This window comes from Vanellus vanellus (assembly GCF_965231255.1).
Source record: "Vanellus vanellus genome assembly, chromosome: 4".
Classification (NCBI taxonomy): Eukaryota; Metazoa; Chordata; class Aves; order Charadriiformes; family Charadriidae; genus Vanellus; species Vanellus vanellus.
In genome coordinates, this window is record NC_138909.1 from 63,621,074 (window position 1) to 63,641,580 (window position 20,507).

General features: G+C 46.7%; 1 protein-coding gene across 1 annotated transcript; it reads right to left on the minus strand.

The window, feature by feature from the left end:
• Positions 1–316: 316 nt before the first annotated feature.
• On the minus strand, positions 317–20,190 carry LGI2 (leucine rich repeat LGI family member 2; the record flags this gene model as incomplete). Its single annotated transcript, XM_082482671.1, has 8 exons — positions 20,007–20,190; positions 19,775–19,846; positions 16,789–16,860; positions 11,022–11,093; positions 10,382–10,453; positions 9,089–9,258; positions 3,672–3,836; positions 317–1,134 (listed from the first exon to the last, which is right to left on the minus strand). The coding sequence occupies exons 1-8, from the start codon at positions 20,186–20,188 to the stop codon at positions 317–319; spliced, it is 1,623 nt and encodes a 540-aa protein (XP_082338797.1). The 5' UTR covers positions 20,189–20,190.
• Positions 20,191–20,507: the final 317 nt, after the last annotated feature.

A 20,507-nucleotide genomic window follows, 5' to 3' on the forward strand; every position in this document is an offset into this window, starting at 1 on the left:
CTTACTTTATGAGATGCTCAATTCAAGGTAGTTTTTTGGGTAAAATTTAGATCATTCTCTTTAGATCATTCTCTCAACATTAATCCTAATGCACTGCACTCTCCTCTGAATGACGGCAGATTGCAAAGGGTCTCTGAAAAAGGATAAAATGGACATGTCATGCAGTAACCAAGTAAATGCAATCCCTGATTAATATGCAAGTTTGAAAAGTTCAGAAAATGTCATCATACTCCATAGGTGCACCCTGGTTTTGGAAAGTTCTCTTTTTGTTTTGTGTATAAATGTCATTCTACGTGAATTTCACTCCAGCAGCTCTTCATAAACTCAAGTCAATGATGATATGCTCAAATATTTGAGTGTTTCCTTTAAAACTAGAGGCAAAGAAAAAATCTCTTCGGTCCGTTGACACAGCTGTGAAAGACCGTGGTGCTTGCACATAGATTTCTTTAAATAATCTGAAGATCTTCTTTTCACCATCCCACTGGTAAATCTGGGAGAAGGTATAGTCACTTCCCAAGGCTAGGTAGTAATTGTTCTTGAAGGAGAAAGGCTGCAGCGTCATGGCTCCTCGGGATGGAAGAGCCTGTATCTCCACAAACTGTTTGCTGTTCCATTTCATAACTCTGGAGTCACCAATGAATCTCGTGAGCGTGATGTACAGGTTGTCTTGCATCCTGAAACTCTTCACAGCCAAGACATCTTCCATGTTGGGGATTTCACTGTGCGGGACAAACTTTTTGGAAGCTTTGTTCCACTGGAGTATAATGGGAACCTGCGAGCGGCTAGAGAGGATTAAATGTGATTTCCCATCTATATCGAGAAACTCAGCATCGGTGTCCCTGAACCACTCGTGAAGGGACTGGTATGAGTAAAATCCTTTGTTATTCCACTTGTACACTGTTGACAAACCTGCTTTAGAGCTATCTGCTATGACAAAAAACATTTCACTGTCTATCTCAAAAAGCTCTATATCATTTGGCTTGGAAATGCGGGATACTTCGATATCCTGGAATTTGACAAACTTTGTCCAGCTTTCGTCGTACTTGTAAATGTGTGAACCACCAAAGAGCTGTGCCACCACCACAAAGACTTGGTCACCAACAAGAATGGCTTTGCATCCCACTATGGACTGACCTATTGCCCAAAGGGAAAAAAAAAAGCACAAATATTAGCACAGTACAGAGAGATTACCAAATCACCCCACCCCTCTTTTAAATCTGCATCATCTCATAATTTTGTCCTCTGCTACACGCCGTCAGAGCTTCTTTGTGTGCTTTTTTCTCCCCAATAACTGGAAAGATGATTTCTAATCCTGGAAACGTCACACCCCTCAAGGTGTGCAAGCACCCTAAAATGCTCATTCCTTTTTACCCAGAATCATTTTTCTTTCTCTGTTTTTTTCAAACACATGCCCCCTAATATCCAAAACAATTATTTAAGCACAATTTTATTATCCCAAAATAAGAAGAGTTGTTATCTCATGACTCAGCAGGAATCTGAAATTCTCTTATTCTTGGAATCTCTATCTTTTCAGCTTAACTAAGAGAATGAAATATAGTCTATTCTTCTTGCTCCAAGAGGGCCAGAGTCAGCTTTTTGCTACTGTAAATAGAAATATTGATGCATCTTTTGGATATGTCACCTGACAGCAGGATGAAAAAGTACAATCTAACTCTGTTGTTTCTGTTAAGTACTCTTGAGATTATGTTAAACTAGAAATATTTAGGAATATTGCAGTTGCCAGATTAGATCAGATGGGGTTATGGTCTGTTTTGAGAATGTCAAGTCACTATTACAAGAACCACACCAAAAAAGTAACAACAAAAGGTTTTGTTGGAAGAAGAGAGGAATTCCTCCCTGAAGCGCACAGTTTAAGTAGAACTGTAACTGCACAGATTCCCCTATGCGTGCTTGGTCACAGTCACTACAGAGACTTGCCCTGGCACTTTTGCTGGTCCTCTACCTGTAGTTGTTTCACTACTGGGATTATCTACCACCACAGCGTAGGAGGGGTGGGATTCACCTCAAGTACCATAAGGCATCTGCAGTGTAGACATGAATGCTTGAGCGGATCATCCAGGCCCTTTCTGGTCTAACTTAATCAGAAAGCAGTCTAGAATAGATTTCACCTGCCCTGTAGATGTCTCCTTTAGCAGAGGGCAGCAATGCCTATTCTCTGCATGTTGACTGTAAAGGCAATCTGGACAATGAGCTCAGCTCCAAAAGCCCATGTTGTAAAGGGCTAAATTCAGATATCCAGATGCCAAGCATACAGTGAGTAATGAAACTCCCCGTGGTGCACGTAGCCTGCTCCTGAGCTCTACAAAACACTTTATGGGCTCCGCAAGAGGCTCTTTGTGCCTGTGTCCTCTGGAAAAAGTCTCTCACTCACTTTTCAGAGTCCAGAGCTCAAGCTCAGGCCTTCCAGGAGCACAGGACCGTTGTTCAAGAAACGAGCCTGGGCCGTACGCTGGTTATGGAGGAGCTAGGACCCAAGTCTCCAGCAGAAGCATCTCCTAATCATGTAATTCACAGGAGAGTGAAATACGTCTAGAAGACAGCTGTCTTTGGAAATGACTCAAACTCTCAACTTCATTTCCAGAGCTTTTCTAGAGCTCTGCTAGCTCTCTTTGGGCCACTGACCTCTCAGTTTACATCCGCTAATTTCCCCCTTATGTACCAAAACACAATGAAACCTAAAAAAGAAAAATTTTTCGTTTCCAAAATTTCCTGACGGAGGGGTAGCATGTTGTAAACTTTCATTAGTGACACGCAGCTGATCTGAGGAGGTAAGGCCTCGCTGCCTTTGTGGACACCACCAGATTAAGACGCAGCACACTCTTTGTTTCCCAAAATGCATGGTAAAAAATAATTTATCACACGTAAAAAGGAACAGGAGGGAAGGGTGCTCCATGAACAAATTTAGCTCCTGAGTCTTCAGAACCAGTAGCTTGAAGTAGCTGGGAAATTGGGCAGCATATAACAGCTCTAGAGGCTCTGTCCCTGCTGTCATAGCGTGACTGAGCTCTTTATAGCACCATGAGTGTCAGTCAGGGCCAGAATGGTTGTTAGCATTAGGAAATCACCCGGCATCCACATGGGCTTTGTGCTTGATGAGTAATCTGGCCAGGATGCTAATTTAGCATGTCTGTAAATGGAAAGGAAACGGGAAAGCTTTACAGCACATCTCTTTAGGTAACAATCACGGTTCATATATTTCTATGTCATCTTCAGCTGTGAAACATGCTTTCCTGGCCAGCCCACCCTAAATGCATCCTTCAGATCTATTTCCTTCTACATGCAGTAGAGTATTTTTGTATTCTGCTTTGCAGGCACTTTGGCAAGAGCAAAGGTTCCTTTAACTTATACTTTAACTTGTGGTGTGATTCAGGCAGTGAGTGTCTAAGCTGGGCCACAGCGTGAAATTCACAGCAAGTGCTTGTGCCTTCAGAACAATTTACAAGATCAGACCAAAAAAGCCTAGTTTGTGTGCTACAGTGAGGTTAAATGTGCATGTATTAACAAGACGCACTACTCCATTGAAGTCACTCCTGTCCAAACGTTGCACACTTTGATCTGGGACAAAACACATCAACTGGTCCCATCTACAAATCTCATCTCCGTGAAACATCAACAGTTCATCAACAACTGGAATCCCAGTGTTCATATACCTGTGATATTGTCATAACTCCTGAAATTCATTTCAATGTGATCCCACTCCAGCACCATGCAGTTCTCCATGCTGGGCTGTGCAATGGCTACGAACACATCATTCTTTGAGTTGAACGTATCCACTGAAACTGACTGGTAGGGCAAAATCTGGTGAATAACAAAATCTAGAAACACACATTTACAACAGTTAGCATACATCCTTACAGCAAATACAGAGTAAGTGGTCACTGATTATACTGATTTACACTGAAAAATGAATTAAATACTCTGGATTTTGTGTAACGCTAGCATGGAAGTGTCAGTGCTCATGTCAGGCATGCAGCAACAGGGGAAAGCATCTCCTGCTTTAAGCTTCATAAACTGTCCTCTGGAAATATAGTTGCCAAGGAGATCAAATAGGTAAATAGTGGCAGAAATCAGATTTCCCAGCTAGGCTGGCTGGTATCAATGAAATCGGGATATGGAGAGAGAAGTCTCTTTCCCCACAGCTGGAAGTTGCTTTCCCGTCAAGTGAAATGGCCTTGCTAGAATCACTTTCAAGCTGAGAGACAGCAACTTCCAGCTGAAGTCCAATAACTTCTTAAGTCATGCAAATTTAATCACTAGCAATTTGTGTTATGCTAAACCAGGCAGAAAGTAAATGATAATCTGAAGTTTGCCTGGGGATAACCCCATTTTGGCTAGACCATAGACAAAATGGTGTAATCAAAAACTCAGTTAACATAACACTTTATGGGGCGTTGTAAAGTAGTTTAGGCATAAAATACAACCGACCTGCAAATTACCATCCATTGGAAAAGTTATTCTAGCTACTACGACTGAGGAGTTGGAGCAACCTGTAAAGACTAAGAGTGTAACTCCAAAATTCAAGATTTCTTCTCAAAATCCAAGTGTCTTTGTAGCCTTAACCCTAGAATTCACCCTGGTCTAAGTCAGCAGTCAGCATAGAGCCAATCTGGGGCAAAGCGAGGAGGCTTGGGTGTGAATTTGATCTTTGGCCTGACAGCTGGACAAGGTCACTATTACCAGAAAAAGAAAAAAGTATAGCAGAGATGAAAATGAAAAGCCAGCACTTGGGTCTCAAACGTGGCAGGAGGCCTGCGCTGAAGTTATGTATGGATACAGATACATAGAAAAGGAGATGCATCTTCTGCTACGATGGAGTTTCTCTGCAGAACCGCGCACCGCTCTGTTTCAAGCTCCATTTGCTACACGCCTTCACCGTGCACTCCTACGCTCGAAGGGCCTGAGCATCCAGGGATTTTGGTGAAATGGTAATTAAGTCCTCACTCGAGTTCCTCATTTTGGTGCATTACGAAATAATTGGTTTTGAATGAAGAACTCTCTGTCTCTGCATGCTTGAAAGCCTTGCCCTTGAGGAGTTACACTTCTGGAGAATAAAGATAGATGACTACCATTAAACAAACAGAGCAGATTCTACAGCTGCGAAAGAAATGACACTCTCCATTCTTTGAGGGACTATTATAAATAGAGTTTGGGCTTGATTCATAAATGCTGGTAGGAAAACAAGAAAGTTATCTTCATTCTCACTGGGAAAATAAAAAGGCTGGAGAAAACTGACACTGAAGTATGCAGAAAGTAAAAGTAAATGATAAATCATGAAAGGTAGCTAAGGATAGAACAATAGCAGATACAGTCACAGAAAATAAGAATAGTTTTAAAATCTTGAGAAAAAAAAAACAAAAATGAAAAAACCTAATGCTGAAAAAGACATCTCTTTAAATATGAACAGTTGAAGGAATTTGTGAATTAAAATAAACAAGTCTGTGTGTTAAAATCCACGGCTCATTCAGAAATGATTCAGTGTCAACACAGCTATTTTTACTTGTACCTGTCATTGGGCTCTTTATGTCACTGGATGAGTAAAAATGGGTAACAAAATCAGTGGTAATCAGTAAAAAGCAATCAAGGTTGTTTTTAGCACCAGCTGTAAATACCAGGCTCTAATGTGGGATAGGGTTACACAGTAAAGAGATGCTGCCACATCAGGCTTGCCAAAAATTTAGGTCTTAGGGGCTTGATTTAGTTTTACAAGCAGGTCTACATGCCTTGCTTTAATGCTGGAAAGAGCTCATATAGTAAATACAGGGTTGGGGGCGAAGGGGTAGGGTGGGAGTTTCCCAACATTTTTCTCTTTCAAGCTGGATCAGCCTGCTCAGGAGATGGAAGGGGACATGGCCCTCACTTCCCCCATGCTGCTGGCTGCACAGGCTGTGGCTCCCTGCCTCTCACCCCAATGCACAGTTTTCCTTCTCCCTGTCTCAAGACACACAGTTTTAACGCTGCTTTTTTGCTGGCTGAGGGCTGGCGTGCTCCACCCATCCTCCAGCCGCCCACTCCGCCTCCGCTCCTTTGGCTGTTGAACGAGTTGAGAGCAGCCACGGATGAGGGTCCCAATGCTTAGGTGGTTGGGCTGATATTCCCTCCGGCAGCCCTCGCTCCGGCTGATGCCAGCACACAGGAGCGTCGATGCAGAGGGGGAGCATGCGGGGAATGCTGGAGGACACTGAAGAGAAAGGTGAGCGATGACCTGTTTGGGTGGCAGCTCCTAAACTGGATCCTGCCGCTCAGCCACCAGCCAGTTCCCCTGTCCTTATGGCCCTACTTCCCTGTGGTGGAGACTTCTGCTCCAGGTGAGGCTACCCGGCACCTGGAGGTGCTGTCAGGGAGCATTAGCCATCCCTTCCCATCCCTCACCACAGTGGCACTGGTGACCTCTAGCACAGGAGTGACTATGGAGAAAGCACCTCTAAATTTGCAAGCTATCTTCCTTCCAGCCAGAGGGAAAAGAGAGGACCACCTCCAGAAGACAGTCTCAGCTAGGTAAAGAAAGAGGAAACCAAGCTTCCCAAGCCCGGCGAGATGATCCCTGCTGGCAGGTCTGGGCACAGCAGGTTCCAGGCACACACACACAGCCTGTTTCCAGTGACTGTGGGAGCGTGAGGCCCGTTTTCCAGTCTCCTGAAAATGAGTACACGTTCCCCCGCCGTGCTTACAGCCACAGCACAGCCCCCTCACACGCTGTTGCGGGAGAAAGACAAGAAACGAAACGAAACGGCTTAACCTGCCTCCACGATGCAAGCCCTGAGAAATGGCAAAGGGAGATGCTATCACAAAAAGAGTCAAAAGTGCAGACCACAGACACCGTGAATCGCTTTCTCTGTGAAGAAGCAGTAGGAGCGTTTTGTTCTTTGGGAATTTTTCTTTTTTTAAATTCGGCAGCACCTCTTTACATCTCTCCTCCTGTGAGCACTGTAGCAGTTCAGCAGGTGCAGTGAACTGATGGAGCTGCCGAGATGCACATCATACCAAGAAAACTGCTTCGTTACCACATCCTGCATCCAGTCATGCTCGACACAGAGTACCGGCAACCAGAAATGATGGCAAGTCTGATCGCGCCCAGCAAAGGAGGGAAATACGATACTAAAGAGTAACATGAATGAAAGAGGTTTGCAGAGCACTGCCCGTCACCGAGTGGGAGAGGAGAATACACCTACAGGGTACATTGCTTTACTTTCAGAATATGGTACAAGCCTGAGCCTGTGGCTCATCAGTCCTCAGGGAATGGATATGGGCATATTTACACTCTCTTTGGATCTGGGGGAGGCAATGGCAGAGAAGGGAAAAGCAGCTGCGGCCTGACACCACAGACTGCCACGGCCACCGGAGGGTTACAGCCCGAGCAAGGCAGCAGGCACTTCAGCGCAGGGGACACGGTGCTGTCTCAGGGGTGACACATTCCTGAAGATTTGCATTTCTACTCTGCTTATCTCTGGTTTGTCTCTCACAAGTCGTTTCTGCATACAGTCTGTCCCGCTCGGACACTTTGTAAGGACGCCACAGTTCCATGTCTTCCACACCCTTCGCCTTCCCGATGCACAGGAACTCCGGGAAGCCAGTGGCTGCTGGTCCCCAGGCCGGAGGGGTCAGGCACACTGCCTGCCCTCACAGCAGCCAGAGAATGACCGGTTTGAAAACGTCCTTTACTATCTGAAAAGTGTATCAAAGCTATATGCTGTGCTGCAAGAGCACTTCTCTGATGGCACCTGAACAAACATTCAGCTGGGCAATGCTTGGACTGCGTAACGCCTTCGCTCCCCAGCGAACTCTGCAGCACGTGAAATTAGATTTATGCTTGGTATGATTTTGCATACAGCAGACAAAGGGACTAACATTAAGGGTGAATTTTGCCTGTAGCAACATCATAGTTAGCTTCCTAGGTACGGCAGAGGGCCGTTAGGTCAGCATGGGTCTGAGGACCAGGTAGGGAAGGCTTGTTCTCACGCACTGTTAGTGCTGCGCAACCGCCTAAATGAGATTGAGATGAAATGAAGCCTCCTTCTACTTTGTACTTTTGCATCTCAGTGGATTTACAGACACAGGAACGTAACTTCAGTACCATTCTTAGCTACGCTGCTCTCCTGTTTTTGACATCCTTTTATGTAGTAGATTATCGTGCTTTACCTCTGCCGCTCTTCTGACATGTTTTTGAATTCTGAGTTCATTCTCTTTTCCTTTACATATCACCCTTGGATTAGCTTTCATACCTCGTCCCAAAACTTTATTTTACATTGCTAGTAATCAACTTTTCTATTGCCTTTTAATAATGACGACTGACTTGATGACAGATGAGAATTTGAGCGCCTCTGATATTACTGTACAGAAAAAAGGCAGAGTGCTGACATCATATACATGACAGATGAAAAACAATACTTGCAGCTGATATTCTCAGTTATATGATGTGACTACATTTAAAGACAGGTAACTGCGGCTGTTTGGTCATAAAATAGAAGCATAACCACATGCAAGTTTCTCTTCACTTCCTTCAGCATGCTTTACATTACCTAAAATAAAAATCAAGATCCTAAACAAGACAGTAGTCAGAATATTATTGGCTATTTCTCTCCAACTTAATGGAGTTCTATGAAGAACTGCTGGCAGTATTGCCACCACATTTGATGCTATTAAATTGTGGCCTATTGAATAAAGATAACAGATATAGCCAAATTATTTGAACTTCTTTTCATTGCTTTCTGTGAAATACAGAGATTTTGGGAAGCTCATCTGCCATAACTATATGGCCCTATTCCAGACAATAGAAAGCATTCTGTGATGAAAATTAAGTCACAAAGTGAGTCATAATCAAGTCTTTCGGAATATGAATAGTCACAGCTCTTCTCCCATTATCACTTAATCCAAATAAAAACTCGGTACTTACTTTGGCTTCAAAATGTAATTTTCCCATTTTATGCTTGTTCTAGTACTGGGAAGTGCTTCCCTTCCGTATGTAACCCTTTCCTCCCCCCAGGTCATGCTCACAGAAGTGAAAGGGTATAGTCTAAACTTCTGATATTTAACCATTTGTAGTGTGCTTAGAAATATACATTCTGAATACCTGTAGTGGTGCATTCATAATCAAAACTTGTCACATCATTTAACTTCTTATCCTGATATTCTGCTGGACCAATACACAGGACATCAGAAACAGTGGAATTTGTCATCTTTAACCACAAAAACAACCACTTGGCTTTGCAGTCACACTCAAATTTATTTCCCCTTAAATCTCTAAAAAAACACACAGAAATAAACATATTTGAAAAGGTTGATAGCAATATGAATACTATAGAACTGTTATCACCTCGACATGCTGAATTTAAAGGTATCTGAGTAGCCTTGAATTGGTTTTGAACTGACAACAGGGAATTTTCTTAAGTTTTATTTGGACCCTCTTACGATGGACTCTCCTTCACTGAGTGTTTTCCTTGGAAAAACTGTTTCAATCTAGGAAATATGCTCACATATAATTGTAGCAATAGAGCATTGTGATTCTTGTGTAAAGTCACTCATGTTTGTAAGTTTTTATAGGATTAGGACTGTAAAGTATTAAATCCTGACAGTCTGGTTGTCTGTTGCAAGCCTCCTTCCCACTGTCTACCCCTGGCACAGATAAATCCCATTCCTTCACTAAACTACTCCAGTACTGCTGGACCAGTTGACAGAGTGGCCTTGCTGGTACCATTTCTGTGTTATATTAAAATACAGATGTAAGGCTTGTATTTTTAGAGTCGCTGCTGACGTGGAGCCAATTTAACCTCCCCCTACTAATGTATGTGCAATTGCAACACTGTACCTGCTCTTCGATCCCTTGGCAATTTTGGTGGCTTACAATTATACTTTGCTGTTTGGGAGAGCCAGGCCAAAAATAGGGGAAGCTGACTAGCAGCTCAGTTATACAAGAAAACACTGGCAGTAACTCAGCAATGTGCTGCAACTGCACAAAAACAAGAAAGAAAGCTTTCTTTTTTTTTTTTTTTTAATGAATGCCTTTTACTAAAATAGTCTCAGGGAATACATGCAACAATAACAGAAAAAAATGTTCAGAGAAATTGTATTTTTAAAATTCATTGTCTCTCATTCCCTAAAAACAATTTATATGAAAGATCAGAAAGTACAATAATGCAAGCTATGTACAGCATCACAAAAAGCAACAGTGATTTGAGAAATAGCAGCTATTTTAGAGGAGTCTACCAAATAAACAATTTGCAAATGAGAAAAGCTAGAACAACAAAATGCACATTTCTTTTCTGTGCAGATATCAGATACAGCACCACACAAACCCAGAACATAAAACTCTTGAGTAACAGAGTGACAGAAGCAGGCAGTCAATAGAAAGATTCTCATTACTTACAGTTCAATTAAAGAATCTAAATCACTGAAGACGTCCCTCGGCAGAGCTTTGAGATGGTTATTGGCCAAAGAACTAGAAAAGAAAGTTAGAGCTTAGTATCATTGTCATCTCTTGTCTGGCTGACCCTTACTAAGTCTGAGCTCACTTACAGGTTTTTAATTATCTGGTACTGTCTGGCCACTGGCATTGTTAAGTTATGAGGAACAGGCACAAATTAATTATTCTCCTTCAAGAACGGAGATTGCTTGGTGCTCACGTGAAAGTAAATTATATAAAGCTTTTTTGTTGCCCAGGTGCACACATAACACGCAGACCAATTGCTGAGCACACTGAAAAGAAACAGGGGAGTTAATCACGAGGGCGCAGAGTGACGGTGGTACCCGTGCAGCATCCACAGGTCACAGCCACATCCCAGCATGAGCTGCGAGTGCGCGCAGGCAGCCGAACACGCCGTGGTGCTGCCCCAGCAGTAACTTTTTTTAAGGCCAGGTTTTAATTTGCGGAAGGCACGTCGCTGACAGCAAGAGGAAGCTGACGTACAGAGGGGAAGGGAGGTTTTCTGTGTAGCGGGAAAACCAGAGGTCCCCCAGAAGCGTTTTGCTCCAGTACAAATTACTCTACCAAGTGTTAAAAAACTTACAGGTGAGTCAGGTCTCGAAGGCCACGAAATGCATTTCTTGAAATGGTTTCAATTTTGTTTCCTTCAATGAACCTAGGGGAAAAAGAAAAGTATTGTAAAATACTTTAATTAACATTGTTATTAGCATCACCAGTGCTTTAAGCTATGGTCTCCAAATTCAGCAGGTTCCTGGGCAGCCCCTTCAGACTTAAAAGTGGGGAAGTCTCAGTGGAGCTGCTCATGTTCCCTCTGCCCCTTCCCTTGGGTGGACCATGAGGAGTGATGCGGATGCCGGGCAGCACAAGGGACAGCACGTGACACAAACCCAGTACAGGAGGAACAAAACGAACAAAGCACAAAACATCATTCCTCTGTTGATTAGTCATCTCGGGGGGTGTTGTGTGAGGCTAGAGACCTGGGTAGGAGAAGCTTCTGAGACAGACTTCAGAAGCTAGAGTCATAGAATCATAGAATCATAGAATCATAGAATCATAGAATCAGTGAGGTTGGAAGGGACCTTTAAGATCATCAAGTCCAACCATTAACCTACCCTGATAAAAACACCACCACTCCTAAACCATGTCCCTAAGCACCTCATCTACCCTTTTCTTAAACACCTCCAGGGATGGTGAATCCACCACCTCTCTGGGCAGCTTATTCCAATGTTTAATAACCCTTTCAGTGAAAAAATGCTTCCTAACATCTAATCTAAACCTGCCCTGACATAACTTGAACCCATTTCCTCTTGTCCTATCGCTTGTCGCCAGGGAGAAGAGGTCAGCTCCCATCTCTCTAAAACCTCCTTTCAGGTAGTTGTAGAGGGTGATAAGGTCTCCCCTCAGCCTCCTCTTCTCCAGGCTAAACAACCCCAGATCCCTCAGTCGTTCCTCATAAGGTTTGTCCTCCAGACCCTTCACCAGCTTTGTAGCCCTTCTCTGGACACGCTCCAACACCTCAATGTCCTTCTTGTAGTGAGGGGCCCAAAACTGAACACAGTACTCGAGGTGAGGCCTCACCAGTGCCGAGTACAGGGGGATGATTACTTCCCTAGTCCGGCTCACCACACTATTCCTGATGCAGGCCAGGATGGTGTTGGCCTTCTTGGCTGCCTGGGCACACTGCTGGCTCATGCTCAGCCGGCTGTCCACCAACACCCCCAGGTCCTTTTCTGCCAGGCAGCTTTCGAGCCACTCCGCCCCCAGTCTGTAGCGCTGCATGGGGTTGTTGTGACCCAAGTGCAGGACCCGACACTTGGCCTTGTTGAACTTCATACCATTGGCCTCAGCCCATCTGTCCAGCCTGTCCAGATCCCTCTGCAGAGCCAATCTACCCTCAAGCAGATCAACACGCCCCCCCAGTTTAGTGTCGTCTGCGAACTTACTGAGGGAGCACTCGATCCCCTCATCCAGATCGTTGATAAAGATATTAAAGAGAACGGGCCCCAGCACCGATCCCTGGGGGACACCACTCGTCACTGGACACCAACTGGATTTAACTCCATTTACCACCACTCTCTGGACACGGCCATCCAGCCAGTTTTTTACCCAACGAAGAGTATACCTGTCCAGGCCATGAGCAGCCAGTTTCTCCAGGAGAATGCTATGGGAAACGGTGTCAAAAGCCTTGCAAAAATCCAGGTAGACAACATCCACAGCTTTTCCCTTGTCCAGCAAGTGGGTCACCTTGTCATAGAAGGAGATCAGGTTTGACAGGCACGACCTGCCTTTCACAAAGCCATGCTGACTGGGCCTGATCACCCTGTTCTCTTGCATGTGCCGTGTGATGGCACTGAGGATGATCTGCTCCATGACCTTCCCAGGCACCGATGTCAGACTGACTGGCCTGTAGTTCCTTGGATCCTCCTTCCGGCCCTTCTTATGGATGGGCGTCACATTTGCCAACCTCCAGTCAGCTGGGACCTCCCCAGTTATCCAGGACTGTTCATAAATGATGCACAGTGGGCCGGTGAGCACTTCCGCCAGCTCTCTCAGCACCCTTGGATGGATCCCATCCGGCCCCATGGATTTGTGCACCTCCAGGTGCTGAAGCAGGTCCCTCACCATTTCCCTTTGGACTACAGGGGCTTCACTCTGCTCCCCATCCCTGTATTCTAGCTCAGGGGTCGGAGAATTCAAGGAACAACTGGTCCTACTGCTGAAGACTGAGGCAAAGACGGCATTAAGTACCTCAGCCTTTTCCTCATCCTTGGTTACTATGTTACCAGCCCCATCTACTAGAGGACAGATATTATCCTTGGTCCTCTTTTTATTGCTAATATATTTATAGAAACTTTTTTTGTTGTCCTTGACAACAGAAGCTAGGTTTAGCTCTAGCTGAGCTTTGGCCCTTCTGATTTTTTCCCTACATCGCTTTACTACCTCTTTGTAATCCTCCTGGGTGGCCTGCCCTTCCTTCCAAAGGCCGTATATCCTTTTTTTTTCCCTAAGCTGCAACACTAGCTCCCTGCTTAGCCAGGCCGGTCTTTTTCCCCGACGGCTTGTCTTACGGCACACGGGGACAGCCTGCTCCTGCGCCTTTAGGACTTCCGTCTTGAAAGACATCCAGGCTTCCTGGGCTCCTTTGCCGTGGAGGACTGCCTCCCAGGGGACTTTGTCGACCAGGCTCCTGAAGAGCCCAAAGTCCGCTTTCCGGAAGTCCAAGGTGGCAGTTCTGCTGACCCCCTTCCTTGCTTCTCCCAGAATTGAGAACTCTATCATTTCATGGTCACTGTTGCCAAGACGGCCTCCAACCATCACATCCCCCACAAGACCTTCCCTGTTTACAAACAACAGATCCAGCAGGGCACCTTCCCTAGTTGGTTCTTTCACTAGTTGTGTCAAGAAGTTATCCCCAGTACCTTCCAGGAACCTTCTAGACTGTTCCCTTCCTGCTGTATTGTATTCCCAGCAGATGTCCGGCAAATTGAAGTCTCCCACGAGGACTAGAGCTCGCGATCTTGAGACTTCTCCCAGCCGTTTATAGAATATTTCATCTGCCTCCTCATCCTGGTTGGGCGGTCTATAACAGACTCCTACTACAATATCTGCCTTGTTAGCCCTCCCTCTGATCCTTACCCATAAACACTCAATCCCATTATCACCATCATTTAGTTCAAGACATTCATAACACTCCCTAACATACAGGGCCACCCCCCCGCCTCTCCTTGCTTGCCTATCCTTCCTGAAGAGTCTATAGCCATCCATGGCAGCACTATAGCTATGTGAGTCATCCCACCATGTTTCTGTGATGGCAGTCCTACCTTCCTCTCACAAATCGCCTGCATTTTAAAACCACGGGGCAGCACAGTGGCGCCGGGGTTGCCCGGGCGGCAGACAGATGCTCCAGTGGGGACTTCCCATGTGGCTGCACACACAGTGCCACCTCTGCACCCACAGAGCCGTGGCGTGACCTGCAGGCAGCCAAAGTCTGCATAATTGGCAAGACCGCTGCCTTGGTTTTCTTCTTGCTGCTGCAGTTCAGCTCTCTCCAGCCGGGACACCACCTCTGCAGGGTGCCCGGCTGCACGCAAGTCACAGCCCCGTGCACTGGGGAAATAATGACAGGCACGTATCGATTCCAGGAGCACGCTGCTCCTCCTGGCTGCGCATCAGCATTTAAAGAAAGAGCTGATATTTGAGCATCTTGACCCCTGAGCGCTTGAGGACGCATCCCTAAATACACCATCAGCCCCGCAAAGCGATTGCAGCCAGGTGGCCATCAAGATATTGCATGCTAAAGCTGTACCTGGATGAAGACAATTGCATGCTGACTTTATAAAAAGTTTTATTGGATAAAAGTGCTCCCTTCCTCCTCCGCATCCTTGTTTGCCTTCCAGGGAAACAGAGGAAAAACTCTATAAGGCAAGGTCTCTTTGAGAGAGAGTCAAGATGGTGATGCAGGAGATGACAAGTGCTCTGGGTTCTGCAGATTAGACGTGGCCAAAATCCTTCACGAAATGACTGGGACACTGACCGCATGCAAAGGGTGCCAACGAGACAGTGTTGTGTCCACGTGGAAGATGTCAGAAGATGGTCAGCCATTACAGGGATGCCTGGGGACACCAATTCAATCCGCAGAGCAGAGAGCCAACCTGCCTGCTGACACCCTCACCGGCGCCTGCCATCCCCGCGCAGCGCCAGCTCACCCGTCTGTGCAAAACAGCACAGCTTCACTGCGCGCACTGCAGCGAGGCGATGCAAATTTGGGCTGGGACTCAGGAATGTGCCAGATTCCCGAGTCACCAAACCCCCTGGAAGGGGTGCTACTCTGGGAACACCACTCGATTCGCCATCAAAGCGCCTGTCTTTATCAGACCTGTCTTATCCAGACTCTGTACACCGAGGCAGTTAGTTTAAGGGTGCATTGAATGCCATCATCAGTGCTGCAAGCGCAGCAGGACACAGCTGGAGATATATACATATATAAAAATGTATACACGTATCTGCTATGGGTGCTACCTAGCTGCTCCTCATCCAGGAACTTTGCTTTGCACACAAAGAAACTTGTCATTCTCGTTCATCAATGAGCTTTTCTTATTCCTCATAAGGTCTGATCACTGGTAACTGGGAGACATGAGTTATGGAGGGTGTAATGGTGTTACTGGCTGCATGGCCAAGAAAAAGCCCAGAGAAAGGCCACTCACACCCAGTTCCCAAAAGGCGCGGGTGTGATTTGCTGGGAAGAGGGAAAGCCCTGTAGACTTGGCCGGGAGGGAGACCGCAACCATTAACTGAGACCACTGGTTCAGCTGCTGCTAAAGGACACCAAAACTGTATGGCTTTACCAGTCTTCATTGTTGGCTGCTCCGCATATATCAGACTATTAATCCTGAATATAACCCACCTTAATGCCTATTTGCCTGCAAGACTTTAGCAAGAGTCAGTTTTACGAGCATTGGTTTTCCTTTAGAGAAAGACAGAAACGTTTCCCACAGCTACCTTCCCCACGGGAAAGTGGGTGGAAAGAGGAATTTCTTTTGAGTTCACATTCAGAGTTTCAAACATACCGGCTCATGTCCGGTAACACAGAGAAACGGCAGTCCTTCGGAGTGTGAAGTGAGGACAACCTGGCACCGGGGCTAATACTTTTTTTTTAAAGAAAAAAAGGGTGACCTTAAAAAAAAATCTTAAAAATAAAAAAATCAGGAAATAAAGGTAATGTAAAAATCAACTAAGTGAACGAAGTAAAGAAAAGGGAAGTTACATAAATTTAAATAATAATATACATAATTACAATAATTTCTATTATATGAAATATATCCTTATATATTCATATATTATAATTATTTATAATATAAAGATAAACGCCACAGGCATTAAGTGGGATATCAGAAAAAAGGCAAAGTTGGAGAAGAAAGTTGGGGGAAGAGAACGAGCCTGGTAACCAGGGTTGTTCTGGGCAGTACATGGATACTCTGCAACTCCTCTTCAGGCTGCCCCGAGCCAGGAGAGGCTTCCCCACCTCTTTCCTGAAGTTCAGAGCCCCTCAACAGTGACGCCACTGTTCTGGAAAGGCGGGACAAGCTCTTGCTCCGCAGTGCTTTTTTGGTGTACTGTGATTGCACAGAGCCACTTCACATTCACGGCATATTTTAAAAATCCACTGCAACCTCTGAAAAATGGTGAGCCATCATAAAGGACATTTGCACAGAAGTGGAACATAAATCCTTCATCTCCCCAGCTCCTGGGAATCACAGTAAAGACTCAGACTCCACAGCAGGAGTCTTGGCAACTTATCAAAACATCCTGATTTATAAAGGACAGGGGAAGACATAAAATACCAAACTTACAGGTATTCTAGATGGAAGAGACCAGCAAAGGCATCATCTCGTATAACAGTGAAGGAGTTGGAGTTCAGCAAGCTGAAAATGGAGAGCAGGCATTAGGAAAGCACATTAAAACTTGACACACTGGATTATGCCCATTGTGTTTATTGCCCATGACCAAACTAATCTTACTGACTCGAGCCCATATTGCCCCACCAATGCAGCAGACATAAAATACCGTGGAATGGTCTATTAAAAAAAAAATAAAAATCGAAGGCATAATGTGATGCTAGTTAATGTCCGCTACTCCCCAGGAAAAATGCTCACTGTGCCATTCACCTTGGTTAAATGCAACCTAGACCTCAATTTCCCGGTCCCCTGCGCAGGACAAGCCATCTATAGGGGGCAGGTCTGCTGAGTGCCGACCCCAGTTACCCACCACACCACCCCTCCAGCCACCCCGACAATTTTCAAGAGACCATCTCAGCACCACTCCTGAGTTCCCAAGCACCAGCACCAGCTCTCATTTATGCAGCCGCAGTGGGTCAGCGCCTGCTCATTCTGCACTCCCGGGGGGATGCTCCAAGCCCGACCTGACAACGGGCTACGGCCCCATGGCGTGGGAGAACAGCACATGGTTCATGCGGCCGGTTCGTCAGCTGGGAAAACAGATGTGCCCAAACTGCCAGACACAGAGATTCCTGCTGTCCTTGCAAAGCCAAGCCCCGTGTTCACAGGCCGCGGGGAAGAGCAGCAGTGCTGCCTGCTCCAGGCACTGCCTTGCCCTCCTGCGTGAACTGCAGGGACAAAACACGTTAGAGCTGTGCTGGAGCGGCTGTCACCTGAGCCAGGACAAGGCGGTCGGGGAGAAGGATGCTACAGAAAGGCTTCGCCAGCAAAGTTCCTTCTTTGCTGAATCAAAGCACAGCAGCGGACGATCTCCAAAGTTCAAAGGCACAGAGAGCGATCTCCTCTTAAGAAAACAGCAAAACTTCTTATTTGGTCTAAAAATCAAATGCTACACAAAATAAATCATTTTTGGAAAATCTCAGAATTTTTCTGCTACAAGTGAATATGTCTGCACTAATCGCTTTATTAGAGTTACATTAATCCTCTTTTTGTATAGTTTTAGGCATTTTACTAAAATTAATTTAGAAGACTAATGAACACAAAATGCAAACTTTCCCTGTGATCCTTGGTTATTATGCTAATACTAGACAAATGCTCCTTAAATTATCCCACAGAAATCTGACAAAGATACAGACCACCATCAAAAATAAATCCTTGCATTCCTATTTTACCATGGCTACTGCCACAGAAGACATAGTCCTGAAGTACCCAAGTGCTTAATTATGCATGTACCTCTTTTGTCATTTAATCTTTCTTTTTTCTCCTGTTTGAAGGGAAAAGTCACAAATTGCACTAACCAACACAATTTGTCAGGGCCCGTGGTGGTGGTGGTGGTGACAAACCCCTCTCCCTCCCATGTCTGATCTACCACATAAAGCGAGATGGGCAACTTCTGACTTTCTCAACAACTGATCTCTGCCCCACCACCCCACACACCCCAATATCTCCTCCTGGAAATCTACTACAGCTAAGGAAAAGGGATAACCTTCATCTGCTCTTCCTCCCACTTTCCAGTACCGCTATCCACAACAAGTCAGATTCTCCCCATCTCTAATTTTCCACCCACAGTTTCTCTCAGCCCACTCTTGGATTCATCCTTTTCCTTCCCAGCTGGCACAGGTCTGCTGTTTGCCACCGTTCACCAGTGGGCAAAGTCCCCTCGCCCTCTGCCCAGGGCTCTGTGGTGGCCCCTCAAGTCCCACTAAACCTTGGGTTTGGGACTGGTGCCATGCTAAAGAAAGTGAAAGCCCCCACCCCTTGCTTTGCCCACTTCTCCCCGGAGTTTTCCATGGGGTGCTGCTCCTCCTAAACAGTGAGACAGGCCTTTGAGAACGAGATGGAGGCTCCCGAGGAGAGGAAGCTGGCCAGCAGGCTGCCAAATGCTTTTAGAGACTATCTCTTGCTCAGACCGATTTTAACACCTAGCTCTGTGGCAAGCGCTTAGCCTGGGTTTATGCCGTGCCTTGCATCTTTTTGCCATTTTTTAATTTGCAGTGTGTCTTTGCTTGGAGGGTAACCCCGTCCTTACAGGGGGAGGCATGGAGGGTCCGCTTGGTGTGGGGCGTTACAGACAGGCGGCACTGGGCTAGCCAGGGCACAGGCAGTGGCATGGCTTCTCTGTGGACTAGCAGAGAAACAAGTACCCGGGCTCCCCCGGGACATTGTACCGCACCCTGTATCTCTGTGTCTTCCCTGCCATTGCCTCCCAGGACAGCGAAATTAAAGCAAGTTTGGGTAAGCTACCGGAGCTGCAGGCACATGGCTGTCTGCAACACGGGCACAACCAAGCAACTTGCCCGGGGTCAGGAAGGAGGGAGGGCTGCAGAGCGCCCGCTGGGAGCTAGACCTGGGGCAGAGGACCACCAGGTCAGAAGGCACCCGAGAGGCCGCCCTCCAAGGGGGATGCTGAAGCACAGAGTCATGCTGCAGACACCACCAGCGCTTCACGCACAGAGGCGTTTCTCCCTGGCGTGTCTGGGCAGCCCCCGCTCGCCCCCCGTCCCACCCACAACGTCCCAAAGCCAACGCGAGACTCAGGGGCAAAAAGTGAGCACGAGTGAGAACCGCCGCATGACTCTGGGGGAAAACTCAGCCCTAAACTTATTAAAGCTGAAATTTAAAAAAAAAAAAAAAAAAAAGAACTTAGGGCATCACAAAACATTTTGTCCTCCTTCAGCAGCTAAATACACATTTTTATGAAGTGGTTTATGAGTGGACAGTGCACCCCTCTGTTACGAAAGAGCAGCTATATCAGCGAGGCTGCACAAGCTGGGGATTTACCCGTCACCTCCCTTCCTACAAGGGCACCCAGTAACTCTAATTAGGAGGAACAGGCAAAGTGCTAATTGGCCGTTGCCTTTTTTTTCAGTGCCGTACTCACAGCAGCTGCAGGGAGGGCAGGTGGGAAAACATCCTGTCCTTGACTTCGGAGAAGGTCCCGTTTACCAGGCTCCTGGAAAACAAACAAACAAACAAACAAAAAACAACAGGAGAAAGACACCCATCACGGGGGGGGACCACACAGCATCCCGCATCACTATCATCATCACCACCATCACCTCCATCACCACCACCACCTCCCACCGGTACGGCGCATCCCCCCCAGCACTCACAGCGAGCCCAGGCCGGCGGGCAGGCTGCGGGGCGCCCCCGCCGCCCCCACGCACAGCGCCGACTCCCGCCAGCAGCTGCACGGCGGCGAACAGCGCGGTGGCCTCCGCGGAGCGGCGGGGGGCGGCAGGAGCAGGATGGCGGTGGCGGTGCAGAGAGACAACAGCCGCAGCGGGGCCGCCATACCGGTTCCCCCCCCCTCCACCCCGCCGGCCGGCAGACCATCCCCGCCGCCGCCGCCGCCGCCTCCCGCGCCCTGACATCAGCGCGGCGCCGCCCCGCCGCTGCGCTGCGGGGACGGGCCGGGGGCGGGCGAGAAGGGGGGGTCCCGGCGGGGCGACTGGGCGGTGCGAGGAAGGAGCACGGCGGTGGCCCCCCCCGGGCTCTTGGCTGCCGAGCGATGCTGGCCCAGAAATGGATGTTCTTGCAAAAAAAAAAAAAAAAAAAAAAAAAAAAAAAATTATCCAAATTTGGGGGGAGGGGAGGGAGAAGCATCACTTGAT